The following is a 24,146-nucleotide window of genomic DNA, read 5'->3' as shown; positions in this document are numbered from 1 at the left end:
TAATATTTCGCGTTGTGAAAAAGGGCATCTAAATGATTTTTTTTTTTATGAACATAGCAATTATTTTAGACCCTTGAAAAGACCCTCCAAACTGTTTTAGCCCATTTCTTAACTTCACATTAGCGAATTGAAACATAAAGAGCTGAAATTTTACTGCATTTAAAAAAAGCTGTGTTATTGAATAAAAATACTCTTTGGATGTACAAAAGCAATAGAAGAGAATGGCATAAAATGAAACAGTACGCATGGCACGTATAGTATGTAGCAATAATAAAATGCAGCAATACAATAGTACTGCACAGTGGATACAGTAATTTTATTCGAGGCACCTTTTAGTTCAAGCACATCAAAAATCTGTACATTTCTTCATTTGTCAGAAACTTTGTATTTCCTTCCATTTTCAAACTGAAGATAAACAGCCCGCTTATATGAAATTGTGTTTCATCAACTTCATATTAAGAATAAAAAAGATGCGAAGTGACGATTTGTACATTAACAATCCGATGTTTCGATTAGTACTGGGTGGGGTCAGCTGCAAAATTCGTTGCTCGAGAAAAACTTGCAAGAATTGAACCATAAAGAGCTGAAATTTTACTGCATTTAAAAAAAGCTGTGTTATTGAATAAAAATACTCTTTGGATGTACAAAAGCAATTGAAGAGAATGGCATAAAATGAAACAGTATTAGTACATTTCGCATTAGTCGAATCGCGTTGTATAGCCCGAATCCATCATTCGATGCTCCTTAATGGGGACCAGAAAATTCGTGAAACGAAATATTTACGCCGATTTATGACAATGGGTGAATTCCAGGAAAAAGGCGACATGACACATGAGTTTTAAAACTTAAGATTCTGTCACTTGCCATATACCATTCTCCTTAGAAATAAATGAACTTCTTGGATCTTAATATGTTTTTCCCAAACAGTTTGATGACTTCCAGATAATAAAGGGCAAAATCAAGTTTTCTCTTTATATTTTTACAGAGCAAAAAAATCTCTTTTCTGTACACACTAGAATTTCAATAAACTCGTTATCAGCATATAATATTTAGGTTAACTTTTATCTTTTGAATGTCTAGTTAAACTTTTTTGGTAAGTAATTTAAAATTTCTTTTTTTTTTTTTTCAACCAGGAAATTCTTCCATTACTAAAGAAAGACAATTTGATATCCTTCCGTTACCAAAATACTACATCTTAGTTCCCCAACAACCTATTGGTTAGAGAAACTAATGTTTTTTCTATGCAAAGCAGAATTATGCCCCTCGTCAAGGAAGCATAGTTATAATTTTAATGGGTATTTAAAAATTGCACATTGAAATAAAGTAAGCATTTTTAGTTTTGTTTCATATTTCAGAAAATTATTAATATCTGATTTAAAAAAAATAGTAGTACCGTTTGGGATATTTTTTCTATTTCTTTTTTCTTCTTTTTTACTGATTGAGTGTTGATATATTAAAGTAATAAAAGGTCAATTATTAAATGTTGTAAGTTTTTGAGGTTATTCGGTAAAACTAAAAAATGCTTTTATTTCCATTTTATCAGGGGCGTAAGAAAAGAGATGGTGCCCACCCCTAGCTTAAAGCTCAAAATCAATTAATTAATTCTACAAAATATAAGTTCCTTTAAAAATAACTCCTATAATGAGAAGGATTTTTCATTTTGTTTAAAAGATGCTTTTCATCTTCTAAATCAATTTTATGAATGTATGTCTATGTAAAATTTTTTAATCAAATTTTGACTGCATCTATCTAAATTTTCAAATAGCCGAGTTGCACTTCTTGAATTAAATATTTACTGTCATTAAAGGATTAAAAATTTGAAGGTTGAATTCCTTCCACTTTTAAATCCTTTCTTGCAGGGAATAATCGCAAAAATCCTAAAAAATGTTTGAATTGAAGAATCGGCTTTGTAAAGGAAAGAAAGAATAATAGTTTTTAGTAATATTTCCATGTTCACATGAACCAATATATTAATCTAAACCATTTTCATTCAATCTTCAAACTGTGTATGTGTATGCTTTTTATTTATTTATTTTTTTAAAAAGTAGCGAAGTAGCGACTGCATTTCAAAAGTAGTTTGTAATTGCTACATTTTGAAAAAAGTAGTTGTAGTGGTAGTTAACTACATTTGTACTAAAGTAGTTGTAGTTGTAGTTCGCTACAAAAAAAATGTAGTTTTTTCAACCACTGGTTCATTGTATATATACATAATGGAATACATACAGAAAAGTATTTTAGTTGAATATAAATTTTTGAAATAAATACCTGGGTATTTACCCATTTTGGGTATTTACCCGGGTATATACCCTAGGTATTTACCCCTAAAAATAAATACCCGGGTATTTTACATCACTAGGCAAAGCCAACATACAGGTAAAGTTTCCAGTATAAGGTAATTTTGAGTGAAAATTAATAGAGCAGATGCCTATTTTAGCCAGATTACAACAAATTAAGCATAAATAAACATAAAAATGATTACTTTTTATAATATTTGCAACTGTTTGCATTCATGTTGTCATTCAGAACTGTCTACGTAGTAAGGTCAAAAAGTTCCCGGAATAGTCGCTTACAGTCAAGTATTTGTTCGCTGGAAGGGAAATTTGTGTTTGGGAGGTTGGCATCACTGCTAGTGAAGGTTATATGAGGTTCAACAGGCAGATGTTGTTAGTCTCGTGCGTGCGGTGTATTAATATTGTAGTCTCTGATTTCTCTTTCGTCGAATTGTGTAATGTCGTCATTAGAGCAACGTGGCAATATTAAATTCTGTGTGTTGCTGGAGAAATCACCCTCAAAGACTCTTGAGATGCTGAGAAAAGCATACGGAAACTCTGCGATGAAGAAATCGGCAGTTTACGAGTTGTTGGATATATTTAGATGTTATAGAGTTAATAGCCTACAGCTAAGCTGAAAATTAGGCAACTCATTTCCAACTGAATTTTGAGGGAGTGGTCTGCCCGAAGAAAATAAAACATGAATCACTTTTTAACATTGAAAACATTTATTTAACATGTATTATAAAATAGTTACATTACAATAGTTTAGTCCTCCAAAAAATATTAAATTATGCTAAGTCAAAGGATCTTACAGTAAGTCCATGCAGATGTCAAAAGTTCTGTCGGCTTTCCACAGTGAATTCCACACAGGCAGAAGGACGGCATCGCAATTTCCCCATAATTGTACGCAGGTCAGTTCATGCCTCAGGGGTCAAATTCACCATATCCAGGAAAATATTGAAGATGGACTCGCTCCTTTTCTTTAGCATTGAAGACCAAACAACCCACTTAAGTCGGACTATAACTTTTCATTTTTATGAACATCATAACAGCACACGCTTCCAAAAACTGGGGGCATCAATGACAAATCATTCGGAAAAATCCGACCTCCCCTGAGAGGCCAGTAGCAAAAACTTTATGAGGACATGGACGAACACATACACAAACAACACAAAACGAAAATACCAGTGAGAGAGAAGAAGTGAAGATCCAGCTATGGTCGGTCCGAATATTTATTGCCAGATCCGACCGTGCTCGTAACAATGTGACGTTACCTCATTTGCATCTTGCAAGAACAGCTCAACTCCGGAAAAACACAGCTTGCAGGTTGCACAATTCTTATCTAATTTGACATTCAGCACCCAACACCTCAACAGATTATCTTATGTGATTGACATGTGCTTTGTCGGAAGTTTACCGACTTCTGCCGAATGGCGGCAACCAATCATAGCGTGCCACAAATTTTCCGAACACTTCCGATTCAAACTCAAACATTTGAGTGTCAGTGGCAGGTGGATGGGATTTCCCGTGCAAGGTTTTTCGCGGAATGGCAAAAGGTAAGTTACAATTTTTTTTAAAACAATATTGGTGAAATCCTTCAAGAAACAAAAATAAAGGCATTTAGCCCAACACGAGTGGCACAAGCGTATCCTTGGCGGTTGCACAACAATTGAAGATAATGTTCGGACTGGGCGGCCTTCCACTTCTACTACAGATGACAATATTGAGCGCGTTCGAAAACTTGTGCATGCGGACAGGCGAACAAACATCGATACTATTGCCTCCAAACTTGGTATTTCACATGGGAGTGTTCACAGCATTCTTCATAATGACTTAAACATGCATCGTGTTTGCTTACACATGGTTCCGAAAATGTTATCCCCTGAGCAAAAGGAAATGAGAGTGACCATGTCCAGGGACTTGATTGAAATGGCTGATACAGACGACAGCTTCCTGCGCAAAATTATAACAGGTGATGAGACTTGGTGCTTTCTTTACGACCCTCAGACGAAACGGCAGTCTGCTGAATGGAAGTCAAAAAGTTTACCCAGAAAACAAAAATTTCGCTTGGACAGAAGCCGGGGTAAAGTAATGTTGGAGGTATTTTTTGATTACCGTGGCTTGATTCATTATGAATTTATTCCTGAAGGGAGAACAGTAAATAAAGAAATGTACAGAGAGATCTTAAAACGGTTACAAGATTCAACTCGACGAAAAAGACCTGAAAAATGGGCAGAAAATGATTGGTTTTTGTTGCATGACAATGCCCCTTCACATCGCTCTCTATTGGTGAAACAGTACTTAGCTAAGAACAATGTTACCGCTCTGGAACACCCACCATATTCTCCCGATCTTGCACCACCAGATTTTTACCTGTTTCCACGGCTGAAATTAGCATTGAAGGGACGTCGTTTTGCTAATTCATCGGAGGTGATTGAAAATGCGACGAAGCAGCTGAAAGAACTTTCAAAAACCGGCTTTCAGGAGTGTTTCCAACAATTGTACGAACGCTGGAATAAGTGTGTGGATGCAGGAGGAGAGTATTTTGAAGGAAAATAATGTAAGAATGTAATATATATTTTCAATTAAATTGTATTAACCAATTCCGGGAACTTTTTGACCCTACCTCGTATTTCAGCATGTCTTTCTCATTTTCAAGCCCAAGTGACTGCAGCTCAAAAACTTTTTTATGCTGCAATTTTGTTGGTGAAAATACCTAGTTTGAGATTGATTTGGCCCTTAACGTTTTTTACAAAACATTTTGTATCTTTTTTCAGCAAACATTGTAAATAGTGGAACATGTGAAATAAATGTATAAATCCTTCCATTTTTTGAAATTTTCTAATGTAAAAAATAAGAGCAAATTTAATTGAGTGTATTGTCTCACATGTAAATATGAGGTACTGAGAAACAAATAGATGTCAGTGGACATTTGCAAGTTTTGAGTAAAATGCATTTTAAAGATAAGGTCCTAGGTAGGCTTTGGTTGAAATGTTTAAAAAAATCATGCTGTATAGTGGCACCTACCTGCGCTTCTAGTACTGTCTTTCCCCAAGACAGAGGAGAGGTTCACCTACTATTTGTACTGATTATCTCCAAGTTTTTAGTTTTTTCGCTTACATCCCTATGCCTCTCACTGCCTCATATGATCTTTGAAGAGTTTATAAACTCTAAATGAGAGTGTAGATTGTTCAAAAATAGTCAAGGTCGTATTGCTGTATACTTTTTCATCTTATTTTGTTTTAACATTTATATTTACCCTTTAGAGTAAGACATCTAAATTTGTAATTATTTTTTCATTCTGCTATTAAGCTTAATATCATAAAAATATGTTCCTAGTTTATAGCTGCAGCTGCTGTGAGCTCAGCGATAAGACTGAATAAAGAAGATGTTGATAATCAGACTAAAATAGATGCACTTTATGAGTGAGTAGTTTTCTAATTACCAGATAAAAATTTCAGAAGAAATCTTACAATGTCTAAATATTGGAGCTTTTTGGACTAACACTTAAAAGCAAAAAAAAAAAAAAAAAAACTAAATGTGTAAATTTTAAACATAATTTGTTAAATTTTGTTAAACATGTATGTTTTAAAACTAAAAAACTATGACTAGTTGACACTTTTCGTGATTTTTGAGCATTTTATGCTGAAAATCCTGATTTACCATTACCAAATTTGATGATAGTTGAAATCTATTATTCCCATGACTTTCCCGGTGAGAGGACAGCCTGTAAAATATATATTTATTTTAGAAGTGCTTGGTCATTAAAGGAAAAATATTGGCCGAAATACTAATGATAAATTATAGCAAATATATATACATTAAAAATAACTTTTTAACATTGAATCATTTTTACCTGAAGTGTGGCATTTTTATGAGTTTAAAATATTTTTATATAATGTAAGGTATTATAAAATGTAAATCTGTAACACATTCTTTAATTTAACTAACATTTTTGCTGCATTTAGTGATTTTATTAGAGCACCGAGTGTATTTTTTGTTTCTTGCTTACATGAAGAATGTTTGTTCAATTATGTTGAAAAGATCAAAGATTCTCTTGATTTTGTTAAAAAGAACAAACAATTCGAGGATATATTTTGTGATGCTTTAGTGTAATTATGAGTTAAGTATTTCAACTTTTTTTAAAATATTGATTAATGAATTGATATAATCTAAACATATAACAGTTTGTTAGGTTTTAATTACTTATTCAAGGCATTTTATGTGAAAATTGAAAATTGATTTCAAATTAAAATCATTTGCTTATGTATAACGTATCTTTTGCAGAGTATTAAATGGAAGGACAACTACTGAACTTGCAGACAACTCATTAAAAACATTTGAAAAACATTTGATATACTTAGAGATTTTTCTTTTCAAGATGTTGGAAGGAAATACAAGTCATAAAGTTGCTCTTGAGGTACTTTATATTGCAATGCAATTCTTCTGATTAGACGAAATCACTTTGCCTTTTTTTTTATCAAAGTGTTGTCAAATTTGCAATTTTTGCATTTTCTAAAACTAATAACGCAAACACTAAAAATCCAAAAACGTAAAGATTCTGTTTTGTCAAATTTCTGATTGTCACTAACATTGAACTGAAAACTATGAATTTTTCAGATGACTGTTCAGACTGTTGATTGATTTCATATGGAATGACTTGCAGATATTGCATTTTAACGAAATAGCTGGACACTTTGTAAATTAAGCAGAACTTTCATCTCTTAAGATTATTAGCACAGGGTGTGGCAGCAAAATTAGCTTAATTGTAGTCACCGCTGCGAAGCACGAAATGGCTGTAATAGGGCCTGGCTGATCTCATGTGGACAGATGATTTGGAGAGTTTATTCTCAGTGCTGTTTATTACGGAGAACGCATTGGGTAAATGAACAATATGCATTTGCCATAGAGACTTACTTTTCAAATGGTCTCTCAAGAGAAGCAACTTGGCTAGCCTTCTGCACACACTTCGAGATCCCCCCCCCAAGCTTGGGTTCTTAGTAGGCAGTCAATTATGACATGGGTTGACACATTCTGGAGTACTGGGACAAGATTAGCCAAGTCCTGTAATGTCTTGTTTTATTGGCCTTTCAAATAAGCAAATTGTACTACCACACCCTTTATTTACCATCATGAAAGCAAATATAAATGTGATTAAAGTAAGTTAAATCAATACCAGTACTAGATGAGATAATGTCATGTATTTTTTATACCATTTGACTCTTAGTGTACTAGTACTAAAAAAAAAGTACTTTAAACGTAATTTCATTACTTAAAAATGTGAGCTATTAAATTAGTAAATGTATTAAACTGAGTATGATTTTTTTTTAAGCTTATGAATAGGGAATGTGTTAGTGGGTTAAATTTTTATTTTTTAGTGAAGGCAAAACCAGAGGTCATAAAGTTAGGCAAATTTGAAATTAATTCAACTGGCGAGCTAATCTTTATAGCATCTTTAGACTGTGCAATAACAAGGATTTACCTTTTTCCTGTTATGATCTTTAAACAAATTTATTATTTCTTTTTTGAAAACTTGTCTGAAGTCAAGTTACAGAGGAAGTATTCCAACTCATGAGTCTTTCTCATAAAGCTCTAAACTCCCTATTAAGCTGCCCTCTTAATAACATATGCTTATCAAGATTTTTTTTACCTTTTACTATTAAATATTAAATCAAAATTTAAAATTGCCATATTTTAAAATAAAATCCAAGGATGTGTGTTAAAATCGACTAATTATCTAGTTTTACATTAGGGTTTGTGATTTTTTGAAATTTAAACTGCATGTTTTTTTTAAAGCAAACTTTAACGATATTAGTTATGTATGATATTACATTTAGAAAGATGCATGTTTTGGTATCTGAGCCACTTGGACTGGAGAGTGCTGCCCTGATCAATAACATCCATGCCCTGGTCAAGATTTACGCCCCTTGTCCATGTTGTGGAAGTTGTATGTTAGACCCAAAGTCTACCTTAAACCCTTATTTCATGAAAAAAAGAATTAATGTAGGACAGAATTTGAAAACAAGAGATTAAAGGTTAAGGCAGAGAATGTAAGGAAGAACTTTCCCAATTAAAACATTTTGCTTTTTACCCAAGGTCTCTTTTAATTAACACTTCTAATTTACCTTTTATAATTGAAGCCAATAGTGGTGTCATTTCATACAATCCTTACTTTGCTTTGTGCCCAGTAAGAGAAACTCTTTCACCTTCTTTGAGTGCTATGCTTGGTTTTTTTTTTTTTTTTTTTTTTTTTTTTGCAAAGGAGACAACATGTAAAACTTAATAAAATAAAACCAAACTTAATTTTATACATATGCAGTTAGCTCTGCATTTAGTCCATGTATGCACAAAAGAAGTGTCTTCCTGCACCCTTATTCTTGTGAGAAAGATAACCACCTGTTTCACTGTAATCATTAATCTCCAGTTTTACTGTAATGTTTTAATTTTTATGTATTGCTCTTTTTTGTGATAATAATCTGAAGCAAAGGGTATAAGTAACAAAGATGAAAATTTTGGAGATAATTTATGCAAATGTAAGTGAAGTACTCATTTGTTTTGTGAAAAATAGATCTAAGTGCTAGCCTTGATAGGTGCTGCTATTCAGCAGAATTTATAAAAACAGTTTAAATGAAAATCTACACATGATTTGAACTTTGCATTCATTTTTCTCAAAACTTTTCTTTTGTCCCTTACATCCCTTTGCTTCTCACACTCTATCATTTGTTCATTTGATACTAACAGATTTTTTTAAAAACTTTATTTGTTGTTTAGTTTCTGCCGCTATTTTTAATGAGCATAAGAACTTATGATTACATGGAAGAAAAATGGTCCTCCATTTGTGTTCAAAGTGCTAAACTAGCTTTAGAGATGTATAACTGTGTGGAATGTATATCTTTTATGCCAGAATCTCTAGCTGCAGCTGCTATTTGTATATCATTAGATCTGGTGGACCCTTCTGAAGATAATCTTGCTCTCTGCCAGGTATATTTTAAAGTACTGCATTAATGGTTAATCATTTGCAATAGTGTGTGATTTATGCGAAATTGCATTGGATCTGGTGGGGTAAAACGGTCTTAAAAATCATAATTTTTCAACTTGGGTAAAAAATGTAAGAATTTCTTTCAAACCTTGATTTTCTTTTTCTTTTGTTATTTTACATTGCATTAATAAAGAATGTATTGCACTGAATTTTAAGAAGAAAAAAATCATACAAATATTTTATGACATTTTCTTTGTCATATGTATTTATGACCTGCGATGAGTTAAAGTAGTCATAGTTAAAAAAAAGGTATGTGAAATCAAATAACTATTATGTTTAAAAATACTCAACTCCGCTATATGTTTAAAAAAAATTAATTTTATTTAAATAATTAACAAAATTAAGTTTATTTAAATAAATTACAAACTTGTGATTATCAAATATGGTCTAAAATTGACTCACCAAAAAATTCATTAATATTTACATTGTTTTATCAGATGTGATAATTTCTAATGTTTGACTTATTATAATTTCGCACATTTTTTCCAGGAAAACATTAAAAATAGTGTCTGCACATTGTTTGAATTACTTAAATATATGCTACAAATGTAGTATTTCTAAAAAGAGTTCATAAAAAATGTTACTTTATTGAAAACAAAAACATTTTTTGATTAAACCTTATCTAATTCTTCAACATATATGACTTTTAGATCTAAGCATTTTTTTTAAATCAATATTTAATAAGGGTTTTTTTAAGATAAATTAATTATTGTACTAGAATAAATTAAAAACTATGGCTGCAGAAAAAGTGCAAATAATTTTAGAACAGGATTATTTTCTACCCATACAGGGTGATCAGAATATGAGTAGCATCCCTATTTTCAAGCGTGTTAGAGGAGAAGGTAACTTTGCAGTGTTAAACACAAAAGTCATATCTGCACTTTTTATCAAAATTGAGTTACGGTCACCAGGTGGTTCGTAGACACCTATTTCACCTAAAAACAATGTTTTACGTCATCTGTTAATGGAAAATGAAAAACCATTTCAGTTTTTTTTACCAGGGTTAAAAGAGCGTGCATCCCATCCTTTGCATGCACCAGAAAAAAGTTTTTCCTCTCTACTGTAAAATTATCATAATGTGACTTATGTTCCTCTGACTCTGAGGTACAGATTTAAAGTTATGAATGGTCTATCTATAGATTTTTCCAACGTTGAAAGTGAAACAAATATAAATTATTGGAGTTGCTTTCTATAACTGTGCGCTGAAAAAGGTGGCAAAACACTTATAAGGAGATGTCTAATTTGCTCAGAGCAGATTAAAAGACATGACACTGTCTTTGAATTAAAAATGTATCAATGTCAGTCTCTGCATGAATCAGTGCTTTGAGATTTTTTATGCGCCTTTGAAATATTAATAATTACAATATTCTTCAAGTACTTCATTATGTTAAATTGAAATATTTACAATGTTACAAATGATACAACACTCGATGTATTTTTTTAAGATAATGAATTTATGAATACGGATTTCACTAATTATTTTTGTCACTTTGTAATATTATTTTTATTAATGTAAATCAATTTGAAACAAATCTGTTTCATTTGATTTACATTTTTATCACTGTAAACAACTCTTTCAGGATATTTTTTGCAGAAAGAGCATAATTCCAAATAAATAAAAAAATTAATTAATTTGAGTGACGAAATGAAACGTAATTTAAGGTGAGGTAATGATCCTACTTGTGGCTAGATTAGTCAAAAAAAATTTCGTAGAATGTAGTTCATTTCTGAATGAAATAATTACTTTTTATTGATTCCTGAAAAGTTGCATTTGTTAGACTTAAGCCCTTTCTGAAATAATAGATTCAGATGTGGCTGTGACGGTTGAGCAAAGCATCTGTGACGGGGTTTATGCAACTTTGTGATGTTAACCCAATGCTTTAACTGCTGACCCAAGGGAGCCTTGAGACTCTGTTGCAAAGAAGTATAGTTATTTGCTCTGTGATGCTCGCCAGAGACTATTCACCATTTTTTTTCTCGAATTGGTCTTATAAACCTTCCCAGCACTAACCAACACAAATTGAAAATTTAAACGCAGTTATTTCTGTAGTTTCCGAGTTTACCTCAGACTTACTCATTTGTTGTTCGTGTCTTGTTTATATAAAGGTATGCTATTTTAGCTTTGAAGGTGTGATACTCTGCTATGATTTTTTGTATTTTATTTTCAGACACTTTGCCCATTTTTGGATATGAAAATGCTGAATGATATTACCGAGTGCATTTGTAATCCTTTAAAGAATTCAATTCAAATGAATTGAAATTAATGGTAATTTTTAACTTGTTAGCTCATACTCCGTTATTATTGTGTATTTATTATCCTGTTTGATTAATGTGTCAATATTTAAGAAATGACAATATTTGAGTAAGTGCTGAAGTTGTAAGTTTATGCTATCTCTGGTAACTTAAGTTGATAATATAAGTTTTATTTGTTGTTTTCAAAAAGTAACTTAACAGAGCTTTTTGAAAGGCATTACCATGATAATTATTCATATAATGTTAATATTTTGTTAAATATAAATTATGTCAAAAAAACATTTAGTTTTTTTCCCCTCTTATTTATAGGACTCTAAAAAGTAAAAAAAAAAAAAGATAGAAAATCAAGGATGTTTTACTCTTATATTGATTCATGAGTAATCTGAGGGCTGGGAATCCCCCCTCAATGCAAAAAAAAAAAAAAACTATTCAACTCCAACGTTTAGTAATTAGTTATTTTCGTCATATATACTCATAACGTTTTAGAAGTTGAATTTTAAACTGATAATGTACTTTAGAAATAATTTAGTGAACTTAAAAAACACTTAAATAATGAACGACCATTCTTTTGAATGGTGAGCAGTTAGGAACATTGTATTAATGCACTGGTAATAAAATTACTTTAAAAAAAAAATTACATTCATCTTCAAATTTTCATCTCTCAATCAGTCTCAAATTTCCTTTTTATCAGTGCAGTACAATATATTCATTCAAACTTTTTTACTTTTTGCATCATATTTCTTTAATCGCAATTTACAATTTTCCTATGTATCCATTAGTAATGTTTTGTGTAACTCATTTGGGCTACTAATAAAATGTTTGGACATTCCACTTCCTGTCCTGCACCTGCCTAAAATCCTTCCCACGCTTTCTGTCCCCAAAATTACTTCTAAAAATACATTTTATCAGTTTTCTGTCAGTCCTTTTGTCTTCTATGACATCCCAGCCAACTGCCATCTATACTGATTTGGTTTTATTTTTAACTTGCTTGGCAACTTCCAAGTCGCTTATTTTACTTTCAATATCTAGATTTTTAATAAAGATTTTTACTGTCTTAATTTTTTCCCCATTTAAAAAACTGTTGCACTTTTTCTTTCTGTTCTCATTGGTAGTGTGGAATAATTTTGAAGCTCCCTAGTATTTAAGTTGTCTTTTTTTTTTAATTGAATTATCTGGTACTCTGGCTGAGCTACCAATACATTTATTGTTAATTCTTTCACTATACATGATCTATTAGTGTAATACTATATGTATATATACAATGCTGTAGCTGGGAAAATGTAATAACTTAATTTTTGGACATTCTGAAATGAAACTTTGCGATTTTTGAAATGGAAAACATATCTTACCATTTGGGAACTGAGAAATACCCTACAAAATGAACAATAATTGCTTTATACATCTAAACATGAATAATTTTTTTTGATTAATTTTTCACAGGCATATTTACCTTTAAATCATTTTAGTTATTTTTTCTTCAAAAAATATTACTGATCTAATGAAACATTTCGAATATATGTAAGTATGCTGTGCTGAGAGATCACCTACAACTTTCCTTAAATGCACAAAATCATTCAAATGAACGAGTTGAAATGAATGGATCAAAAGAATGAACAAATCATTAAAAGGAACAACATTGCCCAACTCTATGCTAAATATTGATATTATTTTTTTGGACGTTTTAAAAGTATTTGAAATGGTTTAGTAAAAAAAAAAAAAAAAAAAAGAAAATGAACGTGTTCTACATCATGATAGTTTGTTGGGGTGGGGGAGAAAACAGAGATTTACTAGCTGTGGTACACAGTCCACGGTCTATTTCGAAAATAAAAGCGATGCCAAGTGACACACATGTTCCTCCTTCAGGCATGATTAAAAGAAATGGAAATTTGCATAAGCGATGATTTTCAAAACGATTGACAGTTTGGTGTCCTGACTTAATCCATTCAGTTTTATGTTGATAAAATTAATTTTTTGGCATTGCAAAAGCATGTAGTAAGGCATTGTTTTACACTTAATTCATTGCATTCAGTGCTTTTTTTTCATGATCATAGGTTAATAAGCCTTTTCTATTTCATTAGTCAGCTAGTAACGGAAATTTCTTTATCCTGACTAGAAAATTTTCCTTTCCTAAATCATTTTTGTATGTTTTCAAGCAACTTTTTAACTTTTTGTGCAGTGAAGAAGGAAGTAATATTTGTTAGTTACACACAGCTGAAATAGATTTTACTGAACTGTTCATGTATCAGTTTAAAATTTCAATGCAGTTTGTGTCCTTAAGTGCAACTTATGAGTGTTACCAATGGAATTAAAAAATTTTTATGTGCAAAATATTTCTTTATTGTAGTTAGCAATAGTGTTAAGGAATCCATATTATTTTCTTCTTAGAATGTGTAAGTCTAAAAATGGATATATTTATTCCTTACATGTTATATATTAAAATGTCCAATTCAAGGCAAAGAGTATTTTAATCATCTCACATGAGTGTTACCCATTTATTTTGTAATATATATGTAATATGAAAAATACTTTGCTAGGCCTTTTCCATATTAAGTTCTGTTCACTTATATGTCAGAGCGTATGAGTCACAGACATTATTTATTACACACTTAAATGCTTCTCACACCATATATGGCTATGTTCCAGGCTCAGATGAGATTCCCCTTAAAGTATCTACCAGACACTTTTTTTCCCTCCAGACTTAAGCCAGCCTCTGTCTGCGGTGCAAAGCCCAATAATATTTCGTTATTGCAATCTGCTCCTCCTATATAGATCACGTGCGATCACATGATCGAGGGATAGTTATCTGTAATCTTTTAATGATATTCCCTATATAAAAATCGTGGCACAACTAAACAAGTTAGTTAGTTAAGAGAAGTTCCTGCTGCCATATTCCATGTAAAAATAAAGATGTGATTAGTGAATGTAGCTCTGTCCTCTTCCTACGTGGTAGATTATCACGCCACAACACTGCAACTTGCGAAAACAAGATTCGTAATAAGAACCGAGCGGCGGTTCTTACAAGCCGGTAGGATGATAAATGAGGGCAGAGCTGTAGCATTTTAAAATTTTTACAGCATTGAGTGATTTGCGTAAGATAATACCATGCTTCATCCGCAAGAGGATTTTTTGCTTCAAGACATCGAAACAGTGTCTTTCGGAGTTAACCGCTAACAACAGTGAAACCACTTCAGAATATCCTAAGAAAGTTTTAAGTGCCAGATGGAGACCAGAGATCATTTCAGTGGAACTCCAGCGAAGATTTTTCCGAGTGTTGGTGCTCAGCGCATCTGTTGAATGTGTGTGTGTGACCCATCCTGTGTGCGAAAGCATCATTAGAATCCACTTGCTGGTGATAAATTGTGCCACCATATGGTTTACTGTGATGATCAGATGAAAGGGGCCTCGCTCATTGAAAGTTCGATTTACAAGGATCTTAAGGATCTCTTGTGTGTTTTTTTCCCTTTCGTTCAATTGAAATCTTGAGATCAGGCTGGTGATTGAGTTACATTTGTTTTTAGATTTCGGAATATGATACTTTTACTTTCTTGAAATACGTATTTTCATCCATATTGTGATTTTTAGGGACAGGTTTTCATGATCTCTTTGCATTAATTATGGTTAATATGTATAATATTTATCGGCCAAGCTCTTTAAAAGGCTCATGCCGTTATGGTAGTATTTTCTTTGGTTGCCAAAAATGTGTCATGCAATGTAAATGTGTTTTCTGTTCTGATTTAAAGTAAGATAGTCTCTTTTGTGGTACTATTTTTATATGTCTTTAATTTGTATCATTTGTTAAAATTTTACTAAGTAATTTGAATATGAATGTGGAAAGTAGAAGAAATGCTTTAAAGTTTGGTGAAATTAGAGATAATGATATTGCATAGTGGCAAAACTAGTCAAAACCTTGAAATAGAAAATGACCCAGAAATAGTCCCTTCTAATAAAAATAATTCAAAAATGGAAAACAAAGAGTCAAATCGAAAAGATGCGGCAACTCAAGCTGAGGTATCGCCTGAATTAAACGTAAATAACACATATGCGGAAGGCCAAACTGTTACTGAGAGAATGCAAGAACTAAATTTAGCCGGGATTTCTGCTTCTGAAAATGAAGCAAAACAAACAAATACGGGTAGCAATCCAGAAATCTTATTGTTTGAGCCAGAGTTGGGAATAAATTTTTCAGCTTGGTTAGCTCATTTTAACCAACAAACGAACCTAAATAAATTAAACGATAGCTGGAAGTTAAAAAATTTTCAGAAATTTATTCGCGGATCCGCCTTAAAAATCTATATTAATCAATGTTTGTGTTGCACTTCTTTTCGCGAGATAATAGACATTTTTGAGGAACATTATTTCACCCCGATGAGTAGTTTCACAGATTTCCAGAACTTGAGATTCTCGGGAAACGCCAAAGAATTATTCTCTTATTTCACTGAAAAAGTAGAACTGGGGAGGAAAATAAATCTCAGTAACAAACATATTCTAGAAGGGCTCTCAGATGGGTTACCGCAACAAATTAAACCTTTTCTGCTAATTAAAGACCCGCAAACTCCTACAGAATGGCTTCAAGTGGTCACTAAGATAATTAACGAGGTACCACACGAAATGTCAAAAAATGAATTTAAGACCAAGACACAACAACCAAGTGCTTATAGGGGACCTACCCAATTTTATCAAAACTGGGTACCGCGAAACCAAATGCAAAACAATTTTCGGCAAAACCCTAATTACGCTCACCAAAGTAGAAATAATTTTCCACGAAATAATTTTAGTCAACCACAGGACAAACGTGGTGTTTTAAACCAAAATAAGGAAAAGAACGTCCGTAAAAAACAAACAACACATTATACACTGGAGCTACCTCCTAATCCTTGTAAATTCTGCGCACAACAAGGAATTATTAACGCATATCATTGGGGACAAACCTGCATAAATAAACCAAATACCTCGACGGTTGAACCATTACTAGAGTCCCCGAATAAGGATAAACAATTTAGGGAAGGAGAGGAAAATTCAAATGAAGCATGACAATTACTAGTGCCCGGATATATAGAAGGCGAAATAATCTACAAAAGTGAAAATAAATTATATAATGAAAATAAATTATATAATGAAGTGTACACTAAAAATAAAAGAAACTCGAGTTTATTACAAAAGATTTGTTTAAATTTAGATACAGGATCAACCTTAAACATTATTCCTAGTGTGATTGCAAAAACATTAAATGTCTCGATTGAAGAAAAAACAATCGTGAATGTTAAGCAAACCCAGGGAATTCTGTCACTTAACCGAACATGCACGCTCCACCTTAAAGTTGGTAATATCGTTAGACCGGTGGAATTTTTTATTCTAGACACCGATTTACCATATGCCATATTAGGTTTAAAGAGTTGCATTCGATTTCATTTAGTCATTGACTGTATGAGACGGGGTCGTTATGCAGGATCGGAAAAAACTGATCACTTTTTCTGAGTCCGCGCTAAATGATTTGTCTTTGCACATTTTGCCTGAAATCAAGGTTAAGGACAGTGAAAATAATGATCCTGGAAATGAAAATACTAAATTGAAGAAAAGTAAGCGTAGAAAAAGAGTTATCAAAACTAAAAAGAAAAAATGTTTTGAGGAAAATCGAATTGAAAATAGCATAAAAAAGGCAATTAATAGCACCAGTAATCAAGAAGGAGAAAAAAAGAAAATTTGGAGAAGCGAAATAAATGATCCTCTTCATTTTTCTAAGGTTTCCGTGTTGGATTGCGGGGGTGGAGGCCTACGCTCACGTCAGTCAATCAACGGGGAATCGGAAAACGGAGAAAATGCGGATCTGAAGGAAATGCTCCAAAATTATGACGATATATTTTCGATAATATAAGTATGATGTTGGAACTATTAGAATTGAACCACAACGGGTAAGGTTAACATCAGACTTACCGGTGACATTAAGGGCATATAAAACGTCCCCTAAACAACAGGAAGAAATTGACAATCAAATTCGAGAACTGGTAAAAGCAAAAATAATAAAAGAGAGCTCAAGTCCTTATAGTGCGCCTGTTACCCTAGTTTTTAAAAAAGACGAAAATAAAAAAAGTCGATTATGCATAGACTACAGGAAATTGAACCAAATTACAAAACCAGATGCAGAAAGATTGCCGTTAATAGAAACACAAACAGTTCATGTATCTAAACTGAGGAAATATAATGTACCTAGCAACTTCAAGCTATCTCACGAGTGAAATAATATTATTGTTCATCTTTGAGCTAAAAGAAGAAAGAATGTTGAGTACATATGTTGAATTATGTAGAGAACTTACAAAAAGTATTGAGTATTACATAAGTTTACCTCAAACTACAATGTCATTATAATTGTACTGTGTTTTTTATTAGTAACTGTAGTGTTATTGTATATGTAAGGTGTATAATGTTATAACATTTCAGATTGAAGAAAAAAAAAAGGAAAGAGGTTGCAGATAATTCCCGTCTTCATTTTTTTTTCTTCCCTTTTTCAATCCTGTCGTATTCTTTGGGGGGAGGGGGGATGTAATATGAAAAATACTTTGCTAGGCCTTTTCCATATTAAGTTCTGTTCACTTATATGTCAGAGCGTATGAGTCACAGACATTATTTATTACACACTTAAATGCTTCTCACACCATATATGGCTATGTTCCAGGCTCAGATGAGATTCCCCTTAAGTATCTACCAGACACTTTTTTTCCCTCCAGACTTAAGCCAGCCTCTGTCTGCGGTGCAAAGCCCAATAATATTTCGTTATTGCAATCTGCTCCTCCTATATAGATCACGTGCGATCACATGATCGAGGGATAATTATCTGTAATCTTTTAATGATATTCCCTATATAAAAATCGTGGCACAACTAAACAAGTTAGTTAGTTAAGAGAAGTTCCTGCTGCCATATTCCATGTAAAAATAAAGATGTGATTAGTGAATGTAGCTCTGTCCTCTTCCTACGTGGTAGATTATCACGCCACAACACTGCAACTTGCGAAAACAAGATTCGTAATAAGAACCGAGCGGCGGGTTCTTACATATATATATTTAAAGTATAGAAATATGCAATTAGGCAGTAATGTATCTTTTTGTTAAAGAAACTAGAGACCCAATAAAGTATTCAAAAACACTGATAGAATTAATTCCAGTGAAGAAATTCTTCTATAAATCTCATGAGTGTTGCCGCTCATGAGTTACTTTTAAAAGGTAATATTCTTGAGAAGGGAGTACCATTCACGATAAAAGAGACCAAAACAATGAGTAGATCCATAGTTATGGGTGTTGCATTACCTTTAACTCATTTTATCGAAGAGATATATTTTCCATATTTATCTATATATATGAAAAATGGGTGTTCGTAAATGTGTGGGTGTGTGTGTTTCCCTAAGATCTCAGAAATTACCCATTAGATTTTGTTAAAACTTTCAGTTTGTCCTTTTTACTTTCTTCTATATCTAATATATAGAAAAAAGTATTGGATTCGTGCAAATTTTCGAATTTCGAATTTTGACGGATTCGAACGTTTTGAGGTTGTGCTGAGTCCATTTCGACAATTTTTGGAAAATGTCTGTCTGTCTGTGTGTGGTGTGTGTCACGTCTGTGTGTGACCAGTTTTTTGTGGCCGCTCTACAGCAAAAACTACTGCATGAAATCGAACAAAATTTGGTACACATATGTGCCCCTATGTGAACTTGTGCCCATTGATTTTTGGCGCGAATTCCTCCAAGGGGGGTGGAGCAATTTGACTTTTTTGAGTTACGCGTGCTTGCTATTCCTCAGGAAGTAACCAGCGGAATCAAACAAAATTTGGTCCATATGTTGCCCCTAACAGGAGAGGTGCTGATTCACAGGGTTCGTACGGGTCATGGAAATCCTGGAAAGTCATGGAAAAAAAATAACAGAATTTCAGACCTGGAAAAGTCATGGAAAATTTAAATTTTCATTCAAAGTCATGGAAATTTATTTCAAGTCATGGAAAAATGTCCTGGACAAAGAGAAAGGAACAGTAGCAAAAGGAGCGTTAGAAATCTTGAGTGATTTGACAATATAGCACATAAAAGCTATTAAAAGTGAAATTCAACGATATAAAAATCAAATCTGAATTTTGAAATCTCATTGCATCCACTTCTGTTGCATGTTCCTCTTGCCATTTTTTGCGACGTGGTTTTACTGCCTGGACATCACTTATTTTGAATTTTCTGTTATTTTCAACACTTCTTATGTTTTATATTCTGTAGTAGCAAAATTTCACTTTCTTAGTTTTGCTACGCCCACTCAAAAAAAAAAAAAAAAGCAATTCAATTGCATGCGAGTTCGATTCCATCACTTGTAAGGACTTTATTTTTAAATTTATCAGAGTTTATCTTAATTTGTTGAATGTTTTAGAAAATAAAGATCTTAAGTCAGGCGATAGAATACAGAAAAAGAGGAATTCTAATGCTCTAAAACAGTAAAGCCCAACATACTGCACAGAAAACTAATCCATGAAACCCACTGCTACTTTCAATGTCCGGAATTAAACGTGTTCTGGAATTTCTGAACCTATTAATTTATATGCATTTGAAAATATGCAAATTTGTAAACAAAACAAATATACTTTTGAATCAGAAGATTGATTCATTACTGAATCGTTTTTTTTTTTTTTTCAAAAAAAGATCTGGTTTAGAAACATAAAGAACTATACTATATGGCTTTACTTCAAAGAACCAAAATACTGTCAAGTTACGTGGATGAGGCTGTGGCATTCATATAGACGTTTTGCTAATGCTCAGTTCAAAATATTGCCAAGTTTGAGATTAAATAGTGCTATTCTCTTCGTGTAACAAGGTCATGAAAATTTTCATTGAAGTCATGAAAAAGTCTTGGAAAAGTCATGGAATTTTTTCATCCAAATAGAGTATGAACCCTGGATTCAATTTTGGTGTCAATAGCTCAAACGGGGGTTGAGTTATAGAACGTTTTTTGTCGTCAATTGTGACTGTTGTATCTCAAAAAATAACGAACAGAATCAAACAAAAAATTTTTGAGAAGTAGCCCTTAGTGAGTATAAGAACTGATTTTATTTTGGTGTCAACAGCTGAAAAGGGGGCGGCGCAATCGAACGTTCTCTTTTTCCATTGTGAGTACCCTTTCTCAAGAAGTAATGCTACGTTCTGGATGAAATTTGGAATAAATGTGAATCCATATGTAAACAGGCTTTAGTTCAATTTTGACGCCAATCACTCCAAGAGGTGTTGATTTTTTTTATTTATGTTTTTTTTTTTTTGCGAATAAAAATAGCTTTATTAATGCAACAATAAGAAAGATAAATTGTAATAGATTGTCGTCTGCGTATTTCTCGTGATTTTAATTGTACGGAAATGATCGGAAATATTATCTCAATGATTTAAAATTTTAACTGTTGCCATCTTATGTTTGTTAACACATAAAATATTTGTAATTAATTCAAGCAAGGCTTTAAAAATGACTTTCAATTTTCGCTCTTTGCTTTGCTTTTGCAATAATTCAGACATTGGGATGGTCGTCAAGTTTTTTGCATGTGTAATTTTGTTTTTGTTGGGAATATTGCTTCCTCGTCAAGCATGGGGAAGGATCAGAAAAAAAAAGAAAAATATAGAAGAAAAGTTTCGTGATGGCCACAACATACTAGTTTGGTACTAGGAAGGCTTATAGACCAGTTCGAAAAAATCCGATTGATAGTTCCTTTTTTATCCTAACTTAAGTCCCTATTTTTGCATAAATGCCCCTATAAGGGGGGTGAAAAAATATTGCACGTGTTAACATTATGTGTCCGTCGAAAGCGCTGATTATTCTGCTGAAGATGGCATCTGTTAGAAAGTTTTAAGTTGTATAAAAAACAAGTTATGAGCTTTTTAGTCCCATGTTCGAAGGCTTTCAACAACCCGATTCATTATTTAGTGTAGCATCTCAACTCCCAGTCGATATCTAGAATTGTATTGTTGAATATTTTTGCGTTTTGTCTGAGTGTTCGAGGCTTTTCTCAAGTCAAATCTTAAAGAACGTTTTTCCACAAGATTGGCAAATGGATTTGGCTGATTATTTTCCATTTATAAATATAAATTCAATATAATTAATGTTAAAAAAAAAATATTACTTTTGCTAATTGGACACTTTCTTATTGTCCAATCCAACTGCAGAAATCTCGCCAAACTTTTTTGTAGAAAGATTTCAGTAGCTGATGCATTTGGCAGTTTTTTCAACTGTCGCTGTTTTTGAAAAACCAAAGACTTCGTAACAATGTATCTCAGCTTTCACCATGTAAACAAAATATCGCCATTAAAATAATTTTTAAAAAATGTTTAATATGTAAAATAATCCATCAACTAAATTAGGCAAATCCATAAACACTGCACAAAACTTCTATTAATTTTTCTTTTTGCATAATTTCAAACAATTGCCAAATTTTACAATTTATTTTGGAAACATTTCGTATGAAACTGCTAAGTACCATTTTATGGTGACCTAAAGTATCTCGGCATCTGGCGACAATATCTCTTTAATGAAAATTAGTAACATACCGTTTTACAAATTAAGGAGGGGGAGTAAATTTACTTTGGGTCCAAGGTATCCCAAAACAATTCCAGCAAATTCGGAAAGAATGTTTTTCCCGCAAAACATTCTAAATCACACCCACAATAATTGAAATTTCCCAAAATAACTAAAGCAAATATAAGGGGATTTCGGGCGGCTACATTTTTCTTAAACAGTTCGTACTTCTATAGCCGTACAGAGAAGGTGTTAGACTCCATGTTAAAAAAAAAATATTAACAGCTAAATATTTTTAACCATATGAAGTTTAATTTCATATTTGGGAAATTCTCCTGTGATGAGTAGTTAATCATATACTTATTTACGAGGGTTACTCAAGGTTTTAGCAGATATCCAAGCCCAAACAAAGCAAAAAAAATTGCATTTTCAATTGACTTTTGCCCTCAAAGCCATGAGTGAGTCACCAAAATATTTATACTAGAATGTACCTAGTATCAAATAGTATCCTTATTTAGAAAAATTGGCTTGGTTCACTCATTGCTTTTGAAGCAAATCAATCATATATTTAGCTCTTTTTTTTCATGACCTTAAACTTTGACCCCTACTCAAGGACAAACAAATCAGTTTTTTTTTTTAATTTCAGTTTTTCTTATCATAATACCACTAACACATCCTGAAAATTTTACGAAAATTGAAGACATCAACTATCAAAAGTGTCCAGCTTTAAAAAAATGACTCTTAATATCAAGAAAAGTTTTAATGTTTATAACAACAAAAAATTTCAAGTTGTTTTAAACCTAATGTGTCAATGCATTTGAAAATCACCCATAAAATTTCCTATCATAATAATGAAAACAGTCCCCTAAAAATCCCTGTTTGGAGTAAGGACATTTGTCTTCAACAAAAGCTTGTCTGAGTACAGACAACAATATTTACATAAAGCCAGTTGCCCCTTAAAAATCCTCAATTCCGATCAAGCTGTCTTGTACTGTGTGGGCTATCTCCATTGTTACACCATTCCCTTACAGAGATATTAACTAAGGTCATGTTGCATGTCTAAAATTCTGTATCTCTATATACTGAAAAAAAAGTAACATCAAAGAAATTGTGAAAGGATGGCGGGCCTGCGGCCAGGAGACCTCATAGCACCTACAGCCTTGACATTTTTTACAAAATTACTTCAAGCCTAGGGGGTTTGCACCTGGGGTTTTTCATTTTACATTTCGAATTAGTTTTCTTGAAATTAATAGTTTAAGCTAAAATTTCAAGTAAATTGTCTATTGAATTAAAGGGATGAAAGAATGGGAATTTCCCACACCCCTCAACATTCTGTGTTTATCAAAAGAGATTTTTTTTTTTTTTTTGTGCATCAAATAAAGCTTGTTCCAGTTTTCAACTGCAGATATAAAGGTTTCTATTTAAGGGAAAAGACGTAGGCTCAACTCGATTCAAGCCCAGAACTAAAGAACAAAATATATTGCTCAATATTTATTTAATTATTTTTGTTTTTCGCAATATTTTTAAAGATGCTTTCACCTCTTAAATTTTCAACCCAAATAAAAGTGCAATTTGCCAAGACATGTAAAATTTATAAAATTCCAGTTCATTTATGTTTTGTGATTGATTCATATTTATTTTCCTTTCAGACTTCAATTGTCTAATTTTTGTTTACTGATCCATACTGCCATGTGTTCTTGGAGACCGGAATCAGGTACATCAATATAAAAGCTACGTTTGGTAAAACTGGTTGGGTTGTGCATTTCATTCTTTAGGTAAAGATGCTGTCTTATAAACGCACATATTTTGTAAAATAGATAAAGCAATAAATGTTTATTATGTTAACTTTTGTGTTTCTCTTTACTACAGGGCTAAAATAATTGTGAATTCCTAAACCAAAAATTTTTTTTTAAATTCCTTTCTTGCAGAACAAGTTTACATTACCATAAACTTATGCTGAAAATGATTAATAGATAGCACTGTGGGGCAAAAAAAAAAGTTTAAAATGCTTCTGATATAATTCTTGCTGATTCTTATTATTGATTTAGGGATGCAGCCTCGAAAAT

General features: G+C 32.3%; 1 protein-coding gene across 2 annotated transcripts in view; it reads left to right on the top strand.

Annotated features, from left to right (window-relative positions):
• Positions 1 to 23,925, top strand: part of LOC129221992 (uncharacterized) — a 41,541-nt gene extending 17,616 nt beyond the window's left edge. For both annotated transcript variants that reach the window (XM_054856400.1, XM_054856401.1), the window contains 5 exons: positions 5,613 to 5,698; positions 6,561 to 6,693; positions 9,045 to 9,254; positions 11,481 to 11,578; positions 23,730 to 23,925. In XM_054856400.1, coding sequence (XP_054712375.1) covers positions 5,613 to 5,698; positions 6,561 to 6,693; positions 9,045 to 9,254; positions 11,481 to 11,570 — 519 coding nt within the window. In that variant the 3' untranslated portion in view covers positions 11,571 to 11,578; positions 23,730 to 23,925. The remainder of the gene's footprint in view (positions 1 to 5,612; positions 5,699 to 6,560; positions 6,694 to 9,044; positions 9,255 to 11,480; positions 11,579 to 23,729) is intronic.
• Positions 23,926 to 24,146: the final 221 nt, after the last annotated feature.

This window comes from Uloborus diversus, chromosome 5 (assembly GCF_026930045.1).
Source record: "Uloborus diversus isolate 005 chromosome 5, Udiv.v.3.1, whole genome shotgun sequence".
In the NCBI taxonomy this organism is placed as follows: Eukaryota; Metazoa; Arthropoda; class Arachnida; order Araneae; family Uloboridae; genus Uloborus; species Uloborus diversus.
Note: the sequence above shows the minus strand (reverse complement) of the source record. Positions and strands in the feature narration are given on the sequence as shown.